The 25,428-nt window shown below is 41.9% G+C and overlaps 1 protein-coding gene and 1 pseudogene across 2 annotated transcripts; both read right to left on the bottom strand.

The window, feature by feature from the left end:
* Positions 1 to 1,170: 1,170 nt before the first annotated feature.
* Positions 1,171 to 8,867, bottom strand: LOC110042100 (uncharacterized; annotated as a pseudogene). The gene is made up of 3 exons (XR_016205953.1): positions 8,514 to 8,867; positions 7,227 to 7,740; positions 1,171 to 2,820 (listed from the first exon to the last, which is right to left on the bottom strand). The product of XR_016205953.1 is annotated as an uncharacterized LOC110042100 (transcript).
* Positions 8,868 to 16,092: 7,225 nt separating this feature from the next.
* On the bottom strand, positions 16,093 to 17,290 carry LOC110058121 (uncharacterized). Its single transcript, XM_089284589.1, has one exon. The coding sequence runs from the start codon at positions 17,212 to 17,214 to the stop codon at positions 16,141 to 16,143; it is 1,074 nt and encodes a 357-aa protein (XP_089140715.1). The 5' UTR covers positions 17,215 to 17,290; the 3' UTR covers positions 16,093 to 16,140.
* Between the last annotated feature and the right edge of the window lie 8,138 nt (positions 17,291 to 25,428).

The raw sequence follows: 25,428 nt of genomic DNA, 5'->3' as shown, positions 1-25,428 counted from the left end.
TTATCAGTGTAATAAACGGCTTAGGCTTTTTTATTTGTTAAATAAAACATTTCCCCCGTGTTCTCAAATGCCCGTCGTGTTTTATCAGTGTAAAAACGGCTTAGGCTTCTTTATTTGTTAAATGAAACATACTTGAAGCAAGAGGCAAGACATTGAGTCTTACATGAAGTCATTTCCACTACTACTACTACCATGATCCGAGCGTAAATCGAAGGTAAGTTCTAGAATATGATTTTTCTTGTCATATCTATTCTGGTGGTGCAAATTTAGAAATCCGCGTTAAGAATTAGACAAAAGGCAAATATATGAATCCTATAATTCCACCACATTTTGAAGACCAACAAATGCCTCCAATGCTGCATTAAAATGAACTTTGAAGTGTCAACTATTGTTTGCACTCCAAAATACAGCTACGAATGTAATACTAGGATAGATTAAACAAGATTGCCCGTACCGATCTGCCATCCTCGTTCTCCTCCATCTTGAAAAGACCTCAAGACGTTGACAAAGTACGTTGTGTAAAACCACTGAAAATTTATTGGAAACCCCGCCAAAAAAATCCTAACTCGAAAATCCAACTCGAAAATCCAACTCGAAAATCGCAACTCGAAATCCTAACTTGGTAAATAGGCAACCTCTGTTTTTCTACCGTCTGAATTGAAAGCACACTGGCTGCCTGCAGTGAACTAAGAGATGAAGCCATTCGCCGAAACCGCTTGTTATGAAATGCGAATTACGATAATTCTAACTTGAGAAAATGACTAAATATTTAAATTCAGGAGCAGGAAAACTTAACGTACCTCTCTAGTACTTCAGAAAACCATTGAGTCAGTAGCCCACGGTGCGTAATAACAGCTACCGTGTCACTCGCAAAACTCACTGAGTATTCTTTTAAAAACATAAAGGAAATATAATTTGAATTTGCACTGATTTAAATTTTTTACATTCAAGATTTACTCGGTTGCTAGGTAAGGTCGAATTTCATTTTCATTTACAACATGGTAAAAGCAATAAATTTATTCACCTGCTGAATTTATTTATGACTAATTGATGGCTCAAAAGATCCTTGAGGAGCTCCGACTGAAGTATTTTTAATTTAAGTCTACAGCTCTGCGGAGGTAGGGAAGGAGGTTGTGAATTCGTCTGCATTAATTGAAATTCAGTAGTAAGTTGTAAGTTGTAGGATCCTAAAAGGAAAGTACTTTATTGATACCAGTAACGAGAAAGTACACTTTATGAGAATGACATGGAAGATGTGGACAAATTCCACGAGCCTTCCAAACCACTGATAACTTGCTACAGTAGCCTGCTAAAGATGAAAAGAAGAACTCTGAATGCCCCCTCAACCAACTGAGTGAATCTCGATCGACTGAACCTTATCGTAATGGTCGTTTCGCGCAAAAGAGAACTAAATATCAACATGTAAAACGCTAAGATAACACTTGTATTTTGTTACCTGTCTGACAGCAAAGTCAAACCTCAGTTACACATAAAACACGTCTAATATTATGCAGCTTTCATTGGAAACCATCCAGGCCGCTTCAACTTAATAGACTTCGATCGACGACCACGGCATTACAGAAGATTAAAGATTATGCAAACTGGGAAATTATACTGCAGGGAAAGCAGGTCATTTACAGACTTAAGTTATTTGTTACCAAAAAAACTACCAATGGAGCTTTCAATGCAGCCATAACCAACAGCACAAGATGAGTCACAGGGAAAGTTCCAAGCCAGTACTTGCCATAATGATGCAAACCACTTCAGAGCGTCAGAAAAAGAATTGCGGTGCGACTTTAAAAAAAAAATCATTCTGTGATGGGCTAGACAAATAATAGCAGAATCGTGTTTCTACAAAAACGTTTGTCTACGGTAGGTTCAAAACAGCCTACTTTTACAAATAATAAATAATGAAATTTGCCGCATTCATTTACTGTTAATATTTGTTTGCTGTTTGCTGTTTTCTTCTTTTAAATCTTTCTCTAAACCCACCTTAAAGATTATTTAAAAGAACATAGCTTAACCTTAAATGGTACCAAAAGATGAGAGAATAATGTAAATGTGAAGGCGACAAGGTTAAAAAGTTTTCACTAAAAGATTGTCATCAAGGAAAATAGAATTTAACAATTTAGACACAAACACAACAAACATGCAAGTTTGAATTGCATGATGTTCTCATTTTCTTTCTTTACAGCGTCGTATCTTGACAGGAACTTATCGCCTCTTTTTGTGTGGCAGCCGCCTCGAATCCCAAATTATTTAATGAGTGATTCTGAGTGTCGACAGTTTCAATCTCGTTCTCGCTGTTTGATGAACGAGTCGTGTTATTAGTACAAGGGCCTGAACCGGGGCAGCATGAAACCTTGACATCTCCCTTGTAAAGATATTCCACCATCGCATCCACAACGCCTGACATGAAACACAAACCAGAGATAATGAGACCATTAGGTTGACCCCCTGCAATCATCCTTTTGGGAACGAAGTCTCCAAAGCCCACCGTGGTCAAGGTGATAAACCACGCATAAATGCCTTGCCGAATGTTCCATGAGTCTTCTTGCAAAGACCCTGCAGCTGAGGAGAGGATAATAATGGCTAAGAGAAGAAAATTGAGCAAGAGAACCTTGAGCTCTAAGTTCCTTATATCAGTTGGCATTCCTCGGCGGTTACAGTTTTCAATCCTCCTGATGAGGCATTTGATCATGTTGTTGTACCCTCCACCGATGGACTTTAGGGTGAGAACTGTTAAGGGTATTCCAAATAGAGCATAGACAATGGTGACTATTTGACCAGTTGCGGTTCGCGGTGTGATATTGCCATATCCTGTGTAACAGAAATAATGAACAGTCAGTGAACTATTAACTATTAGATTATGAGCTCGAGATTTCTAAGAGGTGAATTCCAGCAGTGAATTGCAAAGAACGGTTTTCAATTATTTTGCTGCGTATTATTTAACTTATCGCTTTAACAAAATCGCACGGACTGAATTTTCATTGGAAATTTGCCGTTGTTTACGCGCCCGCACTCGTTTTTTTTTTCCCAATAAATTCAGGTTTTTAAAGTTAATAACCTTATCTTTGTCTTCTTAGGAATTTAATTAATAACTTTATGTCCTTCATATAATTATTTTTTATTATTTCTCTGTTTTTTGAGTAGCATTATGGTATCATGATTACGCTTTTTATGATAACCGTCAAATTTCTCGCGCGCTGATTGGCTCATTTTTATCGTCAATAAGAGCACAGACGGATAAAATGTTAATGTTAATGTTAAACTATCAACTTTTTAACCAATAAGATTTAGCCAATCAAAAAAAAGCTATTGACAATGTTCGCGTCATTTTGAATAAAATTCACTTATCTTTGTTTACGGCAAGTTTACGATGTCTTTCCCCCTCATTTATCCCCGGCATTTGACCATTTTGGGGTCTTGTTATTGTAAAAAACAAATTGACGTCAGTTTTTCATGCGTCTGTCCTCTTATTGATGATAAATTTATCATCAACAAGAGGACAGACGCATAAAAAACTGACGTCAATTTGATAATTGAATCGCGCACGGGCTGAATTGTCATTTGAAACTTGCATCTGAGGACGTGCACCTATCAGTACTTTCAACAATTCAACAACTGAAGCTCAACATAACAGTGAACGCTCTTCTTATTGTCTTTTCGGAACTAAGTTGCCCATCGAAATATACACTAAACTACATATAACTATATCTTAAGTTTTTTAATCGACCGTCTCCATTTTGTGGACAATCTCCAAGCATCCTACACTTGCGGCTAATGGGTTGCGTTGGCGGTTCAGCCAATCAGATCGCAACATTTGCATTAGTATCCTGAAAGAATTCTACTGCTGAAAGTTATTAGGTACAAACACAAAAAGCTTGATCCATTCAAATGCTATTAGTTCACTTTACATTTGCGTCATTATCCAATGTAATTTTTATGTATACAAGCCTCAGCGACTTATTAACAATTGGGAATAAAGTCACTTAGCATTGACAAAACATCTGCTTGTGTTTCAATGCAAAACAAAACGAACTCAACAGAACTAAGAATTACACAATTACTCTGCAGTCTCAATAAACATAAACGAATAAATTTATCGGAGCCTTGCAACGCTGAGAGGAATTCCTAACTGGGGCCGTTTCCTAGATTATTTCGTATTCCCAGATATTGGCTATTCTTATTATGGAAAAACGCATTATTAATATTATGTTAATGAATGAAACCGAAACAATATCTCTCATTCCCCGAAATGACATGCTTAGCTACATTCGTTGTTATAAACATTTTAGCGTATTAATATTGCGTTTCAGATCAGTGCTCTCAAGTATAACATTACACGAAGTCCCTGCTCTTGCCCAATCCAAACAAAATTTGTTGTTGTCATTGGTGTTTTCAGCACGACTTTTTTATCAGCTGGTCTTTAAGCATCTAGTAATTCCAACTTTAATTAGTTCTCTAGCCCATCACCATGACAGAATGTATGTGCCTATGTTTTAAATAAGTGCTTACAATCAGTAATCGTTAGTGTTGAAATCCCCAAGTAGACCGATAGTGCTTAAATTAAAATAAATTTACTGCCTGTAGATATAAACAAAAGTGCTTAGATATTCAAAAAGCTTTGTGAAAATAGGTATTGATGTCTTTCATAAAGGTGTTCATTCATTGCACTGGAACATATACTAGCCGATACCTACCTATTGTAGTTAAGAGTTGCAGCGTAAAGCTAGTTGCGTGTTCATAACTCCATTCGGGCAAATTGGAACAAAACAACGGTTTAAGTGCGTCGCTAAGCTTGGTAAACTGATCTTCTGTCATATTATATTCGGACGTGGTGATATTCTTCAAAATTTCCATACGTATTTTAGTTTCGTCCATCTGCTTCTCCGTGGCTTGCCGTTCTATCATCATGAATACGAACGCACCCGCGTGCATGTACGATAGAAATAAAAAGACCCGAACCCAAAGAACCCTGGATTCTTTGCTAATCCGGGATATACATTTTGGCACGCAACACATTCTTGGTTGATAGAATTGACAAGCTTGCCACTTCTAGAAGAAAACAGGTTGGATAATTAAAAAAGGTGCGTTTTGAATACATATATTCCGGTGCATTGTGGTATACTTGTTGTAGCAACCTCCGATCTTAGATACAGTGAGCGGCTACCAAGAGTTCCAGATTTGAGTTATTTCAACAAAAGACTGCCTGCCAGGATGGAAAATATAAATAACACACAAATCGTTTTCTTGGCCATGGGATTTTCATAACATGACATTCCGTGGTTGGTATAATTAAGCTATTCAAAGCAACGAGGTAAATATTTCTACGATCACGCACAGTACGAACACATCAAAATATTCATGGAACCTCCAGCATAAACCATTCTTTGAACTTCCACCTGTCTCATTACTGTGTAATTTGTTTCATCGTCTTGGTTAAATTCAAGGCTAATAGTTAATCGTTCGTCCGTTTTAAGTACACCATGTTATTCCAACCTTATAATCCATCAAATATTTTCGCTTCTTTACGATTGGTCTAAACGCGTAACGTGACCAAATATTCGCCCAGCCAAAACTGTTTGAAGGATAATGAACACAATAGCCTACATTTGGCGAGAAAATATGCTCAGATATTTGTCCGCGGACATTATCTGTTCCCAGAAGCTACGCTCTCGGAAAAGTGTGAGCTTTGAGGAATAGATGCTGTCTAAGGGCAAATACCCGAGCATATTTTCACGCCAAATGGACGCTATTGTTTGTGTATTAAAAAGTCCTAACTCTATTTAACGTGGGATTGGGGGGACGAAGTGTGCCTGGGCTGTACTGTTTATAACTTTCTTTTTAAATCTTTCCGTAAGAGCTGCTAAACTTTGCAAGTACTCTAACTTACATTTATCTGGAGAAGAATTCTATGACATTTCATTGCTCTCGGAACTTCACTTTTCCATGTTACCATATTTCGACAGCCATATTCTACCAATTTTGCAGTTTTCTTAACTTTCATGCAGCTGTTTCCAAAGACTAAGAATAGTCCCTCTTTCGCTTAGTCCAGCGTGCGTGACGCGAAAGAAAACCGCGAGAAAGAAAATAGCCACGCGAAATCCTGGAGGCGAAGAGCGCGCGAAAGGAGGGACTACCGTCTAAGCAAGGGAGTTTGAATTACGCGTTGGTCTCACAACGTCACAACGCAAAAATATGATTGGCTTACGTTAGGAGCTAATTTGACTTTATCAACTGGGTTGATAATGTGAATTGGCCACCGTAAAGAGATTCGTGGCCAATTCACATTATCAATCCAGTTGATAAAACCAAATTATCTTGTTATACTCCCCACCGACGCAGCACCACAGTTTCTTTAGAAACTTACCCCCTCTATTCATTATATTCATTATGTAAGGAGCGTTGACAACGCCTTGTCAACATTCGAGATACGTGTGACGTCTTGCAGGAATGCTTATCTCGCTACAATAGAAAGCTTTGGAACCAGAGCAAATCGAAGCGTTAGAATCGCACTTCGCAAGCCTTGATGTTCTTGCGATTCTGCCAACAGGCTTAGGAAAGATTTAAATTTATCAAGTGTTTTGTTTGGCAAAGCTTTCCGCCTCGAACCCGACTGCCAGCGTGTTAGTGATTTCGCCACTCAACAGCATCGACCAAGAACAATTCGGTGAATATGTATTCACTGAGCTTGGCCTTTCACCTGAAACTTTCTGCTGCTATCGGCGAACATTTCACCGCAGTTGGATGATCTCCTATGTCAAATACATAATGTAAATTCTCGGCTGAAACTCTGCATTTGAAACTTTCACAATAACTTTTAGATTTATACCTACAGACGCAGCAAAAATCGTTACAAGATGCCTCCTTCGCCGTCTTCTTTTTAAAACTTCTTTGACAGTTTCGCCGAACGAACACTGAACGAAGATATATTTCTCACGGCATGTTTTTGCCTCGCTACTTGAAGTGTGGAGTAGAGCGATTTTATTCCCCCATCCCTCCCAGGCCGGTTATAGACGATCAGAAAAGCCTATTTACTTCCGTTACTCCTTTCAATCGACCTTGCTATTAAAGACTCTTTGATCTCACTCGACGGGAATTTTGTGGCGAAGCGAACGCATTACATTGTCCATTTTCCTCAAGAGCCAATTCATGGTTTATTACGTAACCAGATGATCTAGTCACTCTAGCCGTCTGCCTTTTGAAAAACTGAGCTAACTTGCCACCGGCTTTTGTTCTGGATTTATATTCCTCCGCTGCCTGGACAAGAGACGTCAACACGGTTGAAACTACGCAAAGGCCAACCAGGGTGTAAAACACTAATAGAGCTATAAACACCCATAGAACTTCTTGATCTCCTCCTCTCTTGGATTTCTCATTGATCCAGAGACTGAAATGGGATGTAATCCCCAAATCCAATGGTGGACAGGACAACAAACCAGGTGTATAAACCTTCCACGAAGCTCCAACCTTCGGCGACTAAGTTAATAACGCTTCCGAGTAACAGGAAAAGTATCATTAGCGCACAAGTCGCCAAAGACGTCTTCTGTCTGATTCTACGAACATCCCTGACCTTCAATAGCCGCTTTTCTATACGCACAACGAATGACTGTGCACCACTGACTATGACTTCGCCAAGTGTTTTCAGAGCCAACATAGATATTGGTAGGCCAGCGAGGCCATAAAAGACGGTTAAGAGTTGACCAAGCCATGTGTCCGGCGTCATGTGACCATATCCTGATGATAAAGCGAACATAGAATATAATGTCAGTAGGCACCATTACTAGTAGAGTTTCAATTGAAAAGATTTAATCCCAAAGATACAAACGTGTGAGCCACAAAAATAATAATAATAATAATAATAATAATAATAATAATAATAATAATAATAGAATGAATTGAAAATAGGGCAACTCACTGCGTTCCAGAAACTACCTGACGGTCTGTGTAAAGGTCTCTTAGCATCCATTTTTGCCTCTATGTCTGACTGTGTGTCTGCCTGTGTGCCTGTGTGCCTGTCTACCTGTTTGTCTATATGTCTGGCGGCCTGTCTGACTATCTGTCTGGCGGTCTGTCTGTCTGTCTGTCTCTCAGTCCGTCCATTACCCCCATCTATCCGCTATCTACTTTTCTATTTTGTTTGCTCTCCCTTGAATAGCATTATTCTTTGTACGAACTTCTTTCAACAGATCCAAAACGATACATTGCGCAGTTGGTATTGAACTAAGTTGGATGGGTACTAAAATGGATGAGTACTTTGTATGACAGCACTGGTAATTAATGAGACAAGTATCGTAGACAAATGTTCACTATTGAGAAAAGAAGTCAAGAGGATGTCCTCAAGAGAAAACTTCAAATAAACTGCAAATCAGATTAACCCTCGGACGTACAGGAAGGGGAGGGGGGCGGTGGACACTTAGTCATTCATCAGCTTATATTAACTGCCAGTAGTGAGTTTATTAAGCTTACGAGACTTCGTCATAGCATCGCATAGGCAACACTGAGCTTACCTATTGTTGTCAATATCGTAAACACGTAGGAGGTCGTATTTAGAAAGGTCTATTCCACTTTTCTTCCGACTTTAATAGCCTTGTAAGCGTCATTAGCAAATGCGATAAAATCAGAATGGTTGATCGTGATGTTGTACTTTTGTCGCAGTTCATCAAGCATATTAGCTGACATCTCTTCGTAGGTAATTGGGGTCCTTTCAACGTAGCAAAAAAGCCAAGAACTAACATGCTGTAAGCGGCAAATAGAAACGTTCTCCACAGACTCTTCCCTAGAAGAGCCTTCGTTGCCATGTTACAAGCCTGTCAAATAAAACAATAAATTATGAGAATTTTGCAGATATTTTTCGTTACATGTCTACGAAAGGTTTCACATTTTTTAGTATCATCCAACTACTGGACTGATGGAAATCCTGCATTTTAATCGGCTACGCTACTAGAGGACTATTAGCAACAGTCCTTGAGTAACGAAATTGGCGCAATCGAGCGCGACGGTTTCTTTCGTTTTATTCCCAAATAAATATTTTTTCAACTTGCAGTTGCTATCTTTGTTATTGCCTTTTCTGTCCGACTATTTTGATGATACTAAAACAATTAGAACCTTCGCCCTCAAGGACCACGGGTTAATAGCCCATTCGGCTTCGCCTCATGGGCTATTGACCCGTAGCCCGCAAGGGCTACGTTTCTAATTGTTAAATAGCGCCGTTATGACAAAAAGCAAGACTTAAAAGTCTCAGTAACTCAAACGTTAAAATATGGTGATTTTAGCACTCAACATTTTATAAAATTTTTGTAATTCGTGAAATTTTGAAAAATCGGGTTGAGACACGTTCCTTTGCGTAAAAGGAAGAATATTGATTAGAGGAAAGCAATAGACCATTTTCGTATTCTCGGTTGGATTGGAACTAACTTGCAACAGAGGCTAACGCGGTTTTTTTTTCCAAATGGAAATAGAATTCATCCCGTTTTTTTCCCCATGAGCCTCCATTGCAAGCTAGTTCCAGTCCAATACCGGGAATACGAACTTGAACTATTGTCTTTGAAGAAAAAAAAGGCAAGGCCTCGATTTAAGGATAAAAATCGGCCAAAGCTGCCCACTACTTTGCAATTCTTGCTCGATTCATTTTCAGATCGCATACCTCAAAGTTTACGAGTTATTCAAGTAATGAGAATCGTTCACTGTCAACTTGTGTTGTTTTGTTCTCTTCATAGTTAATAGAGGGGACTAGTTATGAAAACCCGACAAAGTTCTTGTATGTTTTTGTTCTCATTTTTGGCCTGACCGTGCACGAAACACAATAGCTCTTTACTACTGACTGAGGAACTAACAAATAGAAACGTTTAGGTGGCGTATTTATTGCTTAGCGTATGAGCGCGAAACAAAAGATTGCGCACGGTCCTTAACCTTCCAGCATAAATCTTAGCATCTTTGATGTTTGCAGTGCTCCATAACCATTCCGCTCTATTAGCTATGTTCTGGTCTCGTTGTTTTTTAGTAGACAAACGTCTAATTAGGAAGCGTTAAGCTTAGTTTCAGGTGATCGCTGGGGAAAATGACAAACGTTGAAGTTTTCCTATGAACATTCAATTTCTCGCAGATATTGATTTTGCAACGTGGAACAACATTATTTCGCTTTCTCTGAAGGTTAAGTTCGCACACAGAAAAGGAGAAACATAATGACCTTCTTATATGTAAGTCTGAATGAAAAACAGTTATTTAGATAACAGAAGGAAAAGAAACGAGGACCAATGTCTCGCTGAATTATGTAATTATTTCTGTGAAGAGCTTTGTGAATTCATAATAGCTTAAACACCAGCCGTCCAAAGTAAACCTTTCACAACAACGGCAAGCCAATTGCTTATTAACGAAACCCTGTTTCTTCTATTGAAAAGAACGCTATATTACTATTATTTAGCATAATATTTACCTGGAGTACAAACAAATACAGGCCAGTGTCCGGCATTTGTTTTACAAGTTGATAAGCAAAGCAATAGACATATTAAGGAGACAATTTGTCGGTCCGTTTTTCCTTCAAAAGACCGCACACAAGTCTGCTATTTTTCTTGGATATTTTTTTAAAAAGGGGATGTAACTTTCCTTTTAGCAATTGGAGGGAGAAAGTATCTTTCAGGTGCTAAGCAAAACATTATTCTTTAGAATATAGCGGCTGTATACCCGCTATTTGAGCTAAGAGTGCACTATTACTATGACAGGCGCACGATAGGAAATTAAAGAGCACGTATGAAACGAATGTTGATTTGCCAGCGCAATCACCGCTCTTCCTCAGATGCAAATATTTTCGCTTTTTTACGCTATATTCCAAACCAAAGAGAAGATGATTTTTTTTATGTTTTCTTAAATATATATTGCAATTTTAAGATCTACAAAATCTAATGAACACTCTCACGTTCCGCTAATGAGTCCACTGCCAGTTTCTCTAGACCTCGAGCGTGCATTATGTTCTTGGAGAACACGAAACACCATCTTCCATTTGGCAATGAAGGCACGTAGAGATCAAAATCATTTTCACACATAAGCACAGTTCTTACCTGCAAGTCTGGTGAAGGACATTCGAGACTCGAAGGTCACATCGCAATTTCTGTTTGAGTTAGGTTGAGCGCCTCAGCGGGATCAAGTGGCTTTACCTAAATTTAATCTGGCAAAATGTAAATTACGAAGAAGGCGTATGTATATTAATCATCAGTAATATATATTCTTTCTAATCAGACAAAGCGATTAAGGCGGTTTATCGTAGTTGAGTTTTTCCCGGGGTAAATCGTTTCCAGTCTATTGATATAAATTTCTACCAATGATAGCAATAATTTGTTCTTTCTAACCTGCGTTCAAGTACGTAAGCGTGTAAGATTTATGCCAAAAAATGGAGTATTTTGTAAGAAATGAAATACATGAATATACATCGAGTTGACGCATATTTAAACGCGTACAGCCAAAAGGCGTATATGTAATGTGTCGCCTACGCTGATAAATAAAAAACATTATACTCTCAAGTAAATTTCAGTGGTAATAAACATGACAAATTCCAGCTTAAGATAGCAAAAAGCTTCTTCAAACAAAAACTCAAACTTTTACTAGAGATGCCGTTTACAAAAGTCTTACCTATATCAAAAATAACAACATGCAAACAGCTGCAAGAATTGCAGAGAACAAACATGGAAAATTTGCATGGATATGGACGTAGCATTTGGACGTACCAAGCACCATGGCGCCACAAAAATTTTAAAACTAATCGCTACTCCTAACCATAACCACTAACATCACCCCCCACCCCCGCCCCCTCCCCTTGCCCTGAGCTCACTGCCAACGACTTAGCTAAGGTAACACGAAATCGACAACTAAAAATTATTTTCCGCGTGAGGAAAATGCATCATTTTCATTAGTAAACCAATCACATCATCAATTATGCACGTGGGCTATTTTGTGCTCTTCTGATGAATCACGATAGGCCTAAGGACCGTCCGCGACCGCGTTTGAACTTCGTTCATAAAACTACTGCTTTTTCTTATTTTACTTGGCAAGACATCTATTTCCTTATCTGGCTTTCCTTTCTTTCCTTCTTTTTTTTTTTTTTAAGTCATTGCTTTTTAAAGATTCCATTAATTTGTCAATCAATTTATTTGCTTAACCCTAATAGTGTTATAACTTAGGACATAGAAAACATGTTCCATGAAAATGTAAATTCTTTTTGCTCACACCATCATCACGTTATGAGATTGTGCTAGTGACTGGCTACGCTACTCACTGTCTATTTAACAAATAGATTCCATGTTGCCGTGCGTCCGAGGTGATAGCCGAGTGTGTCACTAATGCTCTTACCTCATTTTGAAGTCCTCTGTGATCTTTTACTGAACAGATGCACGGCAACAGGGAATCTATTTGTTTTATATAATAAAGAAACAAACTGCTACAGAGAAAGCTTAATCTTTCAACATAACTCGAAAGCCGGCCCTTGCCCACTTTGGCAAACACGAAAATAGCAATTTGACGTATTTTGTTGTCTATACAAAACGAAGCAATCTCATTGGTTGCTATGCGTAGCAAAGAATTGTGATTGGCCCAGGAAAATCACGCCACTGTCAAACTTGACTTCAGCGTCACTTCTCGTGAAATGAAAAATTTCAGCGAAGGCAGAATTCAACTGCGAAATCTACAAATCTTAAAAAAAGTGTGGAAAATGTCAAGCCAGTTTTTCTCATCAGAGCAGCCCTGTGAGCCGAAAAGCTTGGACGTTACCTATTGCCTTGAACTAGATACGCTCGGAACACTTGCGGTTGCAATCAACACTGGAGGCCATTCAATTCTAGTTTTGAATGAAAGGAGCGTTAGTGACAGTGAAAATTTGTGTCCTCTGTGGTTGGTGATTCTCAAATCAGTTAGCTACAGTGTCGGAGACCTTATTGCTGCGACGCCGTTGGGGCGGGGGTACTCCCAGAAAAATTGGGTGGGGGTGTGCGGCCCGCCTCCCAAAACCCTAACCCTATTCATTACCAAAATCTACGATATTCCCTACCCTATTTATGACCTGACCAAAAATTCGAAACCTAATTTATGACCTGACCGTAAAATCAAAACCCTGTTTCAGACCCGCGTTAAAATTATTTCCTAGTAATGACCAATGTTAAATTGCCGTAAACATAATTTGTGAAGGGCTTTTGTTGATTTTCTTTTCGATAATGATGAAAAAGTGGCTTCTTCTTAAAACATACCCATATCAAGGCTAGAGTGCAAAAACCATACGCCATTTATGACCAAAATGGCCAAAATCAACTAGAATCGATACCCTATTTATGACCGAAACGGTTGATAAACCATGCCCTTTGGGGCCGCACATACCTATATAGCCCATATAAGGGAGTACCCCCCCCCGGGGGGGGGGCCGTGAGCTGTAGTGAGCTATACTTTGCTCGCTGCTGTGACTGAAACGGACTAGAACATTCGCGTCGGAAAGCAAGTCTACGTGTTTCATATTTTAGCTGATTCTAAGAAGTGGTGTTTTGATAATTCATTCCTGACATCAACCTGTGTCATCAATTATTTTGAGAATTTATTATTTTGAATTTTGTAAATAAATTAATCTCACTAACATTTTGTTTATTGGGTTTGTTAAATTCAAGACAAAGCAGTGGTTTCGTACCTTAAACAGTAATTTCAAGACCAATTTTGTGTTTGGTTTATGTTTCGCTTGACAGCCGCTGAGATTGCTCGAGTATTTTCTGTGAGTTATTTTCTAAAAAAGAAACGGCTATTTCTTTCTTCCTCCTGCTCCTCGTACCTGTTCAATGGCTCGACAAGACTTTTTTGTACCTTTTCTTTCGCTCAGTCACGTAAAATATTATCTCAATTCTCAAAACTTTCCGCCATTTGAAAACACAGTGAGAAAAACTTTGTAAAGATGACGTCAATCGTGCGTCTGTTCTCTAATAGCTCATAGGCGAGAACCAATCAAAATGCGAGAATAATTTGGGTTATTATATAATCTGATGTACATAGTAAGTAACCTAGCAGAGTGCCCTTATTAACAACCAGGCGACGCTTCTTTGCGTTTTCGAAGTGTCTGTGGAGAGGATTTATATAAAGTTTTGAACGACTAATAGCTCACGATTTCTATCGCGTTACAGTTGACTATCACGCGATAGAAATTTCGAGCTCATAATCTAATTTTTAAATAGAAACACGATTTTTAACCAATCAGCGTGCGTATTTTATTTGAGCTATTTTCTAACAAGAAATATAAATCATGTACAAACGGTATCAATATTGGATGAAAGGTAGGATAGTTTTAAATTCCTCAGAACTTATACCTGTAAGTTCTGAAAGTCCAAAAGTGTCCATGAGTAGCCAATCCAGCGTCGTGAGTTTTACTCACAAACCGAATCGCTTTACACGAATTTTCATACTGCACGAAAATATCTGCGCATCGCACTTGGCAAGATTATGCGAAGAAGGACTGGACACCATGTCTAAAAACAATTTGAGAGTGATTACCTCGGGAATAAGGCCTACATGGTAATTACCTCTTTTACTCTTTATCCTCTCTTGAGAGCTTCCTTTGTCGATTTTTATTTGAGCTATTTTCTAACAAGAAATATAAATCATGTACAAACGGTATCATATATATATATATAAATTATGACTAGACGCTCTAAGAGGTTTCTACCGCAACATATATCTTATTAGATGTTTTACGAGTTACGAGTTACGAGTTGTGCCGATTAAAAATATAAAGCTAATAAATCTCTTATTAGATGTTTTGGTGTGCAGTATACTGCACACCAAAACATCTAATAAGAGATTTATTATCCGACTGCTGTAGTCAATAAAGTTATCAGTGAAAGAGCGAGAGTGTGACAGTTTTGCGTGCGCGCCGAACTGTCCGGAAAACAGGTTTTCTACTGTACAAATAACTGTGCAAAATCGCTGTATATTTGTACTGTTATTTGGAGGGTATTCGCTGCAGTTGGGTAATAAGAAATCGTACTTTACAAGTAAGCAGTAAAAACAAATAAAAGAATCAGGATATTTTAACACAAGAGTTCCGTATAGATATTTACTATTCAAGTTGCTTCGTTGAGTATCCCCTTTATCCAACCGCGCGCTGCTGGCTTCATCTTCCAAGTTCTGCTTACGACGATTCTTGTTCGTCTTCGTCTCCGCATCAGTTTGTTTTTAACAGTAGTCATAGCTTTATGTCAGTGTTTTCGTAGTTTTAACTCGCACATTGCTCATTTGTTATCTCTCGAGAAACCCTATAAATTTTGCCTATTTGGCAGCCTTTCAAGCAATATAATTCGTGAAACGACCCGTTCCGAAAATAATGGACATCTTTGTAGATGAATGTATAAGGCTTGATCCTTACCATAACTTTCTGCACAAAACACAGCATTCAGTAAATTACGTTGTTCAGGAAAAGCGAACGCAACATAAACCAAGCTGTCGCGTTGTCATTACCAGTTTCCACTCTCTAAGCTAGGAAAGCCTTGGACCATGCCCCCCCCTCCCCCCTCCACCCTTTTTTTTTGCGACAAAACGGCTTGCATTTACTTACAATAATAATAACAATAATAATAATAAAAATAATTAAAATAATAAGAATAAGAATCATAACATTACAATATCCTCAAATGTGACTGGTGCATAAACTGGTGTGTTTTGCTCTAATTAATTTGCAACGTTGTAATCGGACAGTGTAATCGGACACCTCTAATTGCACAGTCACATGAGCAGATCATTTTAAGTCCTCTCCACTAAATCCATCAATAACAACATTGATTACAGTCACTATAGTAACCAATTCAAGAGACTGACTTTGTAAAATTGTGAAGGTTCAGTTTCCAGTGACTGTTTTGAAAGAAACTTAGTAGTATAGGGGGGCGGTTTGAGACCTAGCCAATCAGAGCGCGTTATTTTGGTCACGTGACGCGTCTCGACCAATCAGCGTGCAGGATTTTCGGCTCAGGTCAGCGGTTGCATTAGTTCGCAATAGGCAAGACTGGGGCGAGCTCGGCCAAAGTTGGCCGCGCGGGGTTGGACGCGAGGACGAGAGGGTCTGGAGACCGGAAGTGACGTCACAAAGACAGACCACGTGATCAGATTTTTTCAAAATTTTTTTATTTACAAATCTAGTAAATGATTGACATTTTCCATGTCGATATCATCGTTGTCGGCTCGGGTGTATCCGTAAGGATACGATAGGAAGGTGTCGGGATCCACGACGCGTTTGTCGAAGACGACTTTGTATCGTTTGGTTTCTTCGATCGTTTTTAATGTTTTTGTTTGGACATTTCGTTTAATTTTGTGTGGATTGTGTACGCTGATTTCCCGTGGTTCTTCGCGGGTTTCGGTGACTTCATTGATGACGTTTTCTTTTAACAGGTCAAAGTTCAATTGTTCTTGACCACGTGTGTTGAGGGTGAAACCGCGTACCTTCCATTCGACTTTACCGTCGTTGGTTTTGTAACCGTAATTCTTGGATCCAGCGGCAGCAAACTCCATGATGTGAGTGCCCGGTTTCAATTCGCTGGTGAATTTGTCGAGATGATCGCCTAAGGGTGGCATGGGTTGACCTTCTCGATGCGAGAAGATGATGGAGTCTGTGTCGAAGTACAGGACTTGTTGGGGTTGGCGTTGACTGAGCCCTTCTCGGTAGAGTTTGAGTCTGGCCCAGCAGGTGGTGAAGCAGGCCACGAAAATGTTGATGTTGACTTGAACGGCTTCTTCGTCTTCGACGTGTTTGTAGACCAATTCGATCATCTCGTCGTTCATGACACGAAGGGTTTGAATTTCTTGACTGTCATCGGTCAGTAGGGCATGAAGCCTGGCGGGCGACGAAATGGCTTCGACTTGGCTCTTGTTACCTTGTTGACCGTACTTGCCCCAGAAGTTGTTTAGCATCATTTTGGCCAGAGACCGTCGACCGGGATTTTTTTGAATTTTGTCGGCCTCGAGTTGAATACCTTCTTTGGCTAGGTAGTCGGCTAGGTACTGCTGGCGTTTGGCGACGTCGTCACCCACCCAATCGGGCCACCCGCTGGCTTCTTGCTTGATCTTGAGAAAGGTGTTCACGAGGAAGAGAACAAGTCGTTGGAATTGCGCGAGAAGTGCCAAATTTCGTACACGTGTTGGATGACGTACCCTTGACGAAGGGCTTCTTGCAATTCGGGGGTGGGCCACGTACCCACCAGACATCGCTCCTGCTCGTTGTGGATGCAGCGATGACTACGTTCGGTCAGCGGTTTGGGCTGCTCGTGTTCCACGCAAGTTCTACAAAGTGGAAACGTGAGTTTGCCCCCACTGCGGTGGGGTAAGACGGGGTGATACAACCCAAAGGGTGGAAGGATCTTGCATTTGACCAGACCGAAGTAACTTGAGATGTCGGTGCCTTCGGGTTGGTGAATGATGACAGGATGACCGACGGGGTAGGGACAGTTTTTGTTGGTCCAGGGGTAGAGGGATGTGAAATCCAGGTAATGGACCTTTTCTTCGTGTTCGACCTGATGGTGAAGTTTGATGGCGTTGGTGCGTCCACCGTAGAACGCGTCTCTGGGTTTGAGTCTGGAGACCAGGTCGAAGGATTGGACCAGGCTTCGCAGGTGCTCGTCTTCTTGCTTGAGTTGTTCCCATTCACATTGCCACATGACCACGACACTGTAGCCAGCAGCCAAGAGACTGTCTTCTTTGAGTTTGGTGGCCTCGTAGACGTCGCGAATGGTCTGATCGCACATTTTGTGACGTGTGCGGTCACGGTCTGGGTAACACTTGGGATAGCCGTACCAGAAGCAACCGTGGAATTCGTACACGATGCGATTGACTTCATCGTACCCGTCCACGAAAAAGGTTTTGTCTCCGCGTAGGATAGCGTGTTCGCCTCCATTGAGGGCGTGTCGAATGTGGTGGTTGGGTTTTCGATTCAAGTAGGTCAACCATTCCAGGGATGCGAGGGAATGCGGTTTGCCTTGGGCATGCCATCCGGCGATGGGTTCCGAAGCGATGGCGCCTTCTGGCATGTGTTTGGTGGGGTAGAAGAGATTGCAGGCAGAGGCGATCGTGAGACATCGTTGGAGAGGATTGAAGCCGCTGATGGCTTCGAATTCTTGGCAGAACACTTCGCAGGCACCTTTGAGTAGCAGCACGTCGGATTCGCAGTAGGCCACGAGTTCTGCTTGGAAATCGAAGATCAAGTCGGGCTCGGCGCGTTGTTGGGCATACCATCGTTCGAACTCTTGCGCTCGTTCGGTGGACATGCCTTGGGGGTCGTAATGTTCTTTGTCGGGTAGAGGTCCCACGTAATCCTGATGGTCGGGGGTGTTGAAGAAGTGGGGGAAGAAACCTTTCTTTTGTTCGACCAGTCCGAAGGCTTTGGGAAAATTGGCCAGAGGCATTTGAAAGAAGCAGAGAGAATCTTTGAAAACAATGTCTCCCGCATTGATGGACAAAGACAAAATCTTGGCCCCATTGACCACTTGCTCGGGCACCACTTATTGTTGGTAGAGTTCATCCAGTATCAAGTAAGAATCGAACCCTTGGGAATTATGGGCTAGGACGGTGAGGGTACAATCCTGAGACAAAGCTCTCAACCAATCCAAGAAATCTCGAATGCAGGTGGTGCTTTCAAAATGAAAGAGTGTGTCGCAGTTGGAAGTGGCGGCGCATACCAGGTTGGGGACGTGGCCACCCGTGTCTTGTATGGTTTCGCTGTCCCAGTAGACGAAGAGATGGTCTTTGGTGTGCACGCTACGCGAACCGTCTACCTTTCGTTTTCTGGATTTCAATAATTTTCGCTTTTGTTCTAATTTGGTGGGATTCTGTATGAGGCATTGGTGTCTGTATGAGACATTTTTGATTTTTTTTGGCAGCATCGGCTTTGGTACCATCCGTCTTGGAGTAAGCGTAATGATTGGCCAAACACTTTTCTCCAAAGAAGGCACGGTGACAACGAGGGCAGGTGTGTGTGGTGTCGCTGGCGCGACGATGATCTTCACACTGGGTTTAAAAGCAAGCGGGACATTTCTTACCGTTGCAGGGATGGTGAGAGATGTTGTCGGTCTGGTAGCTTTTCTCACACTTGATGCAAAAATTGGATTTTCCTAGGAAGGCAGAGAGGATATTACATCCGTGAAAATGTTCACCCGCTTTGATGAGGACAATTTGTTTGTCACGTCGGGGGCCTTTGAAAATGATTTGATAATTGTGGTCCAGGGAAAGCACCACGATCTGGTGATCGGTGAGATGACGTTGGAGGGTGTGGAGTTCGGGGAGACCGCAAGGTCCTTCGGGGACACCCGCAGCCTGATGGAGTGCCTTGGCCTTTCTTGCTTGAGCGGGTTTACCACGTCGTAGGTTGACGTAGTCGGGATGTCTACTGCCCACGTCGCAGTAGGCTTGCATAGTGACCAGGGCCCGTGCACAACAGAGTTCATCGTCGTTGTTGATTTTGATGACGCTCTTTTTGAGATCGAGTAGTTTGTCGAGAGCTAAGCTGGCTTTGGTTTTGTGTAACGAGAAGGTGTCATCCAATCGGAACTGTTCGTTGGAGTTTAACATCTTGGAAATTTGTTGCATGATTTCTTGTGCTCTGAGATCATTGTTCATCCATTCTCTGACGCGCATGCGAGCCGAATGATAGGAGTGTCTCAATCGGTTGGAATTAATGTTGATGAGAAAGTGATCGTTGGGATTGACTTCGGGATCTTGCAGGACTTGCTCTCGTATGGCGCGTTGGAGGGCTTGTTCTATTTGACGCGGTAATATTTGTCGTTGGCGGGTGGAGAGAGGTGCAGCGCCGCCGCGTTGCATTAATCGTCCCACGTAATTTCTGTGTCTGACGCCTAAATGGCGAACGCGTCGATCTAAGTGAGGCGTTAAGAGAAAATCGAAGCCTTGTTCAATGTCATCCAAATGTTGGGCTAAGAGGGCGTTGTCTTCTTCGTCGTCAAAGTCGAAATCATCTCTCTGGAAGCGAAATATGATGAGACTGATGGGATGATCAAAGTCGACTTGGTTTTAATCGTGTGAGTGGACCAATGGGAAAAAAGTACTTTTTCAACACGTGAAAATTTTTTTTTGCCCCGACCAGGAATCGAACCTCAGTCTTCGCGGCCACAACGCGACGTCTGAACGACTAGACCATCGAAGCATGAGTTGGAGGGATCGACGTTTATAGGGTGGGTGTTCCCGCCCTTTTTTTAACGACGTCACGAATGGAGGGATACCCCACCCCCCTCTGGCGACGTCACGTCACGTGTCTTAATTCCCCGTGTATAAAAATGGTGCGCCTTGGTGGTTGTAGCTCGACTGATGAAGCTTGAAGTGAGTTTGCCGTTGGTGAAGATTACTTTGGAGGTGGACGTTTTTGCGCTTGCTATCATTGGAGTAATTGTCGTTGAAGTTTGTCATTTGAAGTCTTAAAGAAATAGTGGAGGTGAGTTCGAAAGCATGGATACCTTGAATAGATGTAACGAGAAGATGGTGACTTTAGGAAAGCTGGTCAAAGAGTGGAAGGAGAGTGAGAAAGAAAATAGTGGTAGTTTTTTTATACAGTAATTGGCATAGCCTGTCAGGTTTCATTGGTGTGGTGCTGCAGGATATTGACCGTTTGTTCCTGGAACAGCAGCTGGGCTTTTTAAGTAATTTGGATGTGAAGGATTTACAAAAGGACGTGAACTGGGCTCTTAAAGCCTATAAAGACCTGTTATAATTTCATTGTGTATTTTTTAGAAATAATGTTGAGTCATTGGGACCGTATTCCTCCCGAACTACAAAGTTACATTATGGACTTAAAGTATCGCCAGGAACGATTGGACACGTTTACAGTGGAACGAAGGCGATTGTGTCAACAAATGAGATTGTATCATGCTGTGAAAGATAGATGGAGGATAGGTCGTGTAGCGTGTCACCCTTATTATTGTTCTATTTGTAATGAATTTCATATGAGACTGTATGGTCATTATCGCGATCAACGCGTGATGTTAGGTTACTCCTTGAATCAAGCTATGTGCAATATGGCAGTTGCCAAGGATGGTCTGTTAAATTCGAGAATTCATTTTGTTTTGTAGAAAAAAATGTTAAGTCGATGGGATTGTCTTCCGCTCGAAATACAAACGTACATTTTCGATTTGAAGCTGCGACGAGACCGATTGGACATGGTGACGGACCAACAAAAAGAGCTGTGTGAATTGTTTCGATTGTATTATCGCGTGAAATGTAAATGGAACCTAGGTCACGTGAGATGTCGACCTTTTAAGTGTTTTATTTGTAACGGGGTGAATTGGAAGAATAGAAATGTAACGCCTGACACTGTCTTTCATGAAAAAGTCTATGGTTCTTATAATGGACGAGAAGTCTTATTAGGTAATTGTTTAGAGCGAACGATGGAATTCGTAGACGATGTTAAAGAAAATATTACGATCTTTTTTCCTTAGAAAATGGATCTGAAGACCAAGATGCAATTAAGCCGAGAAATAGAAAGCTATTGGGATCTTTTACCATGGCACATTGCCTCTAGAATTGTCAATTTAAAAATAAGACAAGAATATTTGGATGAGGTGGAAAGAGAAAAGAGAAGAAAGTTAAATGATCAAATTGTCAAGTTGCATAAGTTGAAAGTGATGTGGGGCTTGGGTTCCGTGTTTTGTAAACCGATGAAATGCCAACACAGTTACGGACGTATTGGTTGTGAACATGTGAGATTATACGGGAGATATATTGATTTAGAGGGTAGACCTAAAGTGGCTTTTTTGGCTTTTAATTTCGATGATGCCATTCATCGTATTTACCATTTAAAATCATTTGTTGAATGTAGGACAGATACACCGTTGTGTTATGATGATCGTACCAGATATGATATGTTGAATGCCGTGGATTATTTTGGATTATAATAGGGCGTCGTTCCACTAGGGAACCACACATGTCCCGCCTGTAAAAGGTTATTGAATGGTTATGAAAATGTTTTTTCAGAACAAAAAATGGCTTCGTTTAATCCTGTGGATCGTTCCATTCGATGTGTGGTGTGTTCTCGATCCGACATGAAAGATGGTGAAAAGCTGTTCATGTTGGAATGCTGTAAAGAGGGTGTGCACAAGTCCTGTCTGAGGCAACCAACGAACGGTCGACGCGTCGTTTGTCCCCGATGTCGTATTGAGACCTGCGTCCACAATCACGTGATTCAGAAGGATCACTTTTCTGAGAAGGACATGGATCTCATAGATCTGTGTTTCTTGAAACATCAGGTGGTCTCGCGCATTCCTATGACGCAGAAGGAGATCCAGTGGCTACGCGTGGCCGTCAACGTGCCCGGATTGAACGCCCTGCGCCACGTGAGTCATCGCATCTTTTTGACGGGTCTGGTCTTTTGGGCGCCTCTGAAGAAAGGCTTGTACTGAGAGTGGGAGGATGTGGCCGCTCGCTTGTCCCTGGGTCTGACCTACAACAATCTGTCGGAGATGCGTTCCCGCTACGATCTACGCGTAGAGAGGGATGCGAAAGGGGATGCCTTTCACCATTATTTAGATCAGTTGCTGGAGTGTGCCATCCACGATGAGGAGGTGGTCACACGGGCTTGTGTGGTCAAGACCTGCCGCTGCCCCCATTGCACAGAGTGTCAAGGCTTCATCTCCATTTTTGATCAGGAGCGTATGTCCGATTTGGTGGCCATTGCCAACCGCGGTTATTTTTACGATCGCGTGGACAAAGGGATCTTTAGCAATTTCAGAGTGGCTTATTTAAACACCGAAAAGAAGAAGAAAGCCCAAAAATAAGTGAACACATGTATCTTTAATCAAAACGTGATTAAAAAAAGTTACAATTTCCATCGTTTCTTGGCTTGCATGATTCTTTTGACCACCCTTTCCGTCATGGTCTTTCTACCGGGTAACCTGTCGATGGCCTTGATCATCTTGGTGTCGGCTTTCCACTTGTCCTGTATATTCTTGGCTCGACTGTAATCGATGTCGTGTTGTTTGGCTAGTCGGTCCAAACGATTGATCCCAGGATCTCCTCGGGCCAGTCGTTTTTTCAGTTTGGTGCTCGGTCCCATGTACTGATACCCTGGCCAATAAAATTCGATCCCCGTCTTACTCAACAGTTTCTGAATGTCGAAGCCATAGCCGCGTTGCTTTTTGCGAGTCCTGGTCTTGTTGGCTCTAGTCCGTGTCATAGCCGAGACGTCGTCGACTGGGTCTTTCCCACTCTTCCCAAGGCTTCAGGCGTTCGGCCGCTGTGGGTTTGCGCTTCTGGGGTTTCTTGGCGACTTTCTTGGGGCTGTAACCACCCTCTTCGTCGTCGGTGTCGTCGTCAATTGATTTGGGATCTAGACCAATGCTCTTTAAAAAGCCTTTTTTGGCTCCACTCAAAACGCTTTTTTTCAAACCACCCGATTTGGGGGCAGGCTTCTTACCACTTGATGCAGCTTTTTACCGGTCTTGGGTGTTTCGGGTAAGATTCGTCGTGGTATTTGACTAGGTTTGGCTTCCTTTTTGATCCCCGACGGACCAGCCACAACGGGTGTTGACACCTCTTTCTTGATCCTGGGTGTGGCGGGGGTTTGACTTTTGATGACTTGTTTCAACAAGTTTTCCAAGGGACTGTCCAGGGCTTCTTCATCCGGCGCGGGGGCACCCACGCCAGCCCGTGGGGCACCTCCTGGCCGAATCCGTTTGGTCAATCGAGTCTGTTCACAAGCCAAGGGTTTTGCCATCTTGACGGCAATGCCGTCGGGAATGGTGGGATTCCCCAAGATCAATTGTTTTTCGGCGGCTAGTCGTCCTGCTTTGTTCAATAGAGCACTTTGGGAAATCTGTCCTTTTTAGTAATCTTGCAAACGTTCGAATTCACTGACCGGAACCATCATGACCTCTTCCGTCATACTGCAACGCGGTTTCAAAACAGTCTTGCCAGTAATGCGCTTCTTGGCGGGCTTTTTCCAATTTCAATTGCAGACTCTTGATGGTCTCTTCGGGGTTAGCGCAGGTCGTGCGGGGGATGATGACGTCTTCCACGTCGTCTTTGACTCGTATGCAATCGTCACACCTGTTACCGTATTTTAAAGCCAAACGTTCCTGTTCGAGAGCCCGATATTTTCGAAGCATACGCCCGTGGACTACTTTGAGTTGTTCTTCTCTGTGATTGGCTTCTTGTAACAATCCAATGAGCTTAGACAGGTTGTCTTTGATTTCGACTAGTTTTCTGTTCTCGCTCACGTGTTCCGATACCACATCGATGCCCTGCAAGGGGTAACCGTCTGCGTCTCGACTCTTTAACGACATACTCCGCAACACTCTTTTAAACCTTGCCAGAATCCACTCCCTGTCTGAGCCAACAGATGTTGACGCCTCCTCTTCAGGGAATTTCTGCGCTTCCCCACTTCGCGCAACACGTTCTTATGGCGTTGAAGTTTTCGAAGCGTCTGAGGCTTGACCGGAATTCTCTTTTTCAACAGATTCAAGACCATTTCACTGACGGCATTGATCTGGTCGGCGTTGGCGTGTTCCAACAACTCTTGAAGTTTGAAACGATTGGTTTCTTGTAAAATACTGGTCAAGAACGGACGTTGTCGTCGTAATCGATTCATCGTCTCTTTCTCAGTCGGTAGCGAGGGGTAAAGTCTTTTATGCCTTGAATCGACTCTACCACTTTCACACCCGCTGGAACACGGAACCTTGTCTTGCGTTTTTTCTTGACAGGTTTGAGGGTGGATTGAAAGGGTATTTTACGAGTGGCACGTTACAACTTGCCTCTGTTCTTTTGAATCTGTTTGTCCAAAAACTTCAATGGACCACCCAGAGGACCTAGTGCTCTGAAGATATCTCCACCTCGTTGCGGTATCTTGGGTCGGGAGAGCCTAGATAGCTTATTTCGTCGTCTTGCCATTTTTGAATGTGGGTTGACTTTTTTATCATCGCTTTTTATACAGCCAAGGTTGTTTGCGACGGCGATATGTGCTTTGAGCAGCGCCTTTCAAACCCATACGTCGGTAATCCTTGCGTTTTCCCAAGGTGTAGCCCATTTTGGTGGCACTGGCAAAGATGTTCCCTCCACTTTGTCTTTTCTTTCTCTTCTTACCGATAGCTTGCAAGGCTTTTTTGGCCCCGTAACTGGCTGCTCCGGAAGCCGCCCCCAAGCCGACGGCTTTACCCAGTGCGATGCCGGCCGGCACGAGAGCTACCAAAGGCAGGACGCCGCCCTTCTGTTTCTTCTTCTTCTGACGTCTTCTTCTCATCATGAGCGCGAGCCCAGCGGTCGTGAGCAGGGACGCGGGTACGTTACCTCCCTTCTGTTTCATAGCGAACAATGAACCCTCATACACCTAGGTCCTCTAATTTATGCTCTTTTTGGTAAGGAATTAACGAATTTTCAGGTCATACTGCTTGACGTGCGCGTCCTTGATGGGTTGGGTCAAATCCGTGA

This window comes from Orbicella faveolata, unplaced genomic scaffold, assembly GCF_042242905.1.
Source record: "Orbicella faveolata isolate gen_17 unplaced genomic scaffold, um_ofav_v1 contig_13, whole genome shotgun sequence".
In the NCBI taxonomy this organism is placed as follows: domain Eukaryota; kingdom Metazoa; phylum Cnidaria; class Anthozoa; order Scleractinia; family Merulinidae; genus Orbicella; species Orbicella faveolata.
This window is presented reverse-complemented; position numbering and strand designations above follow the sequence as displayed.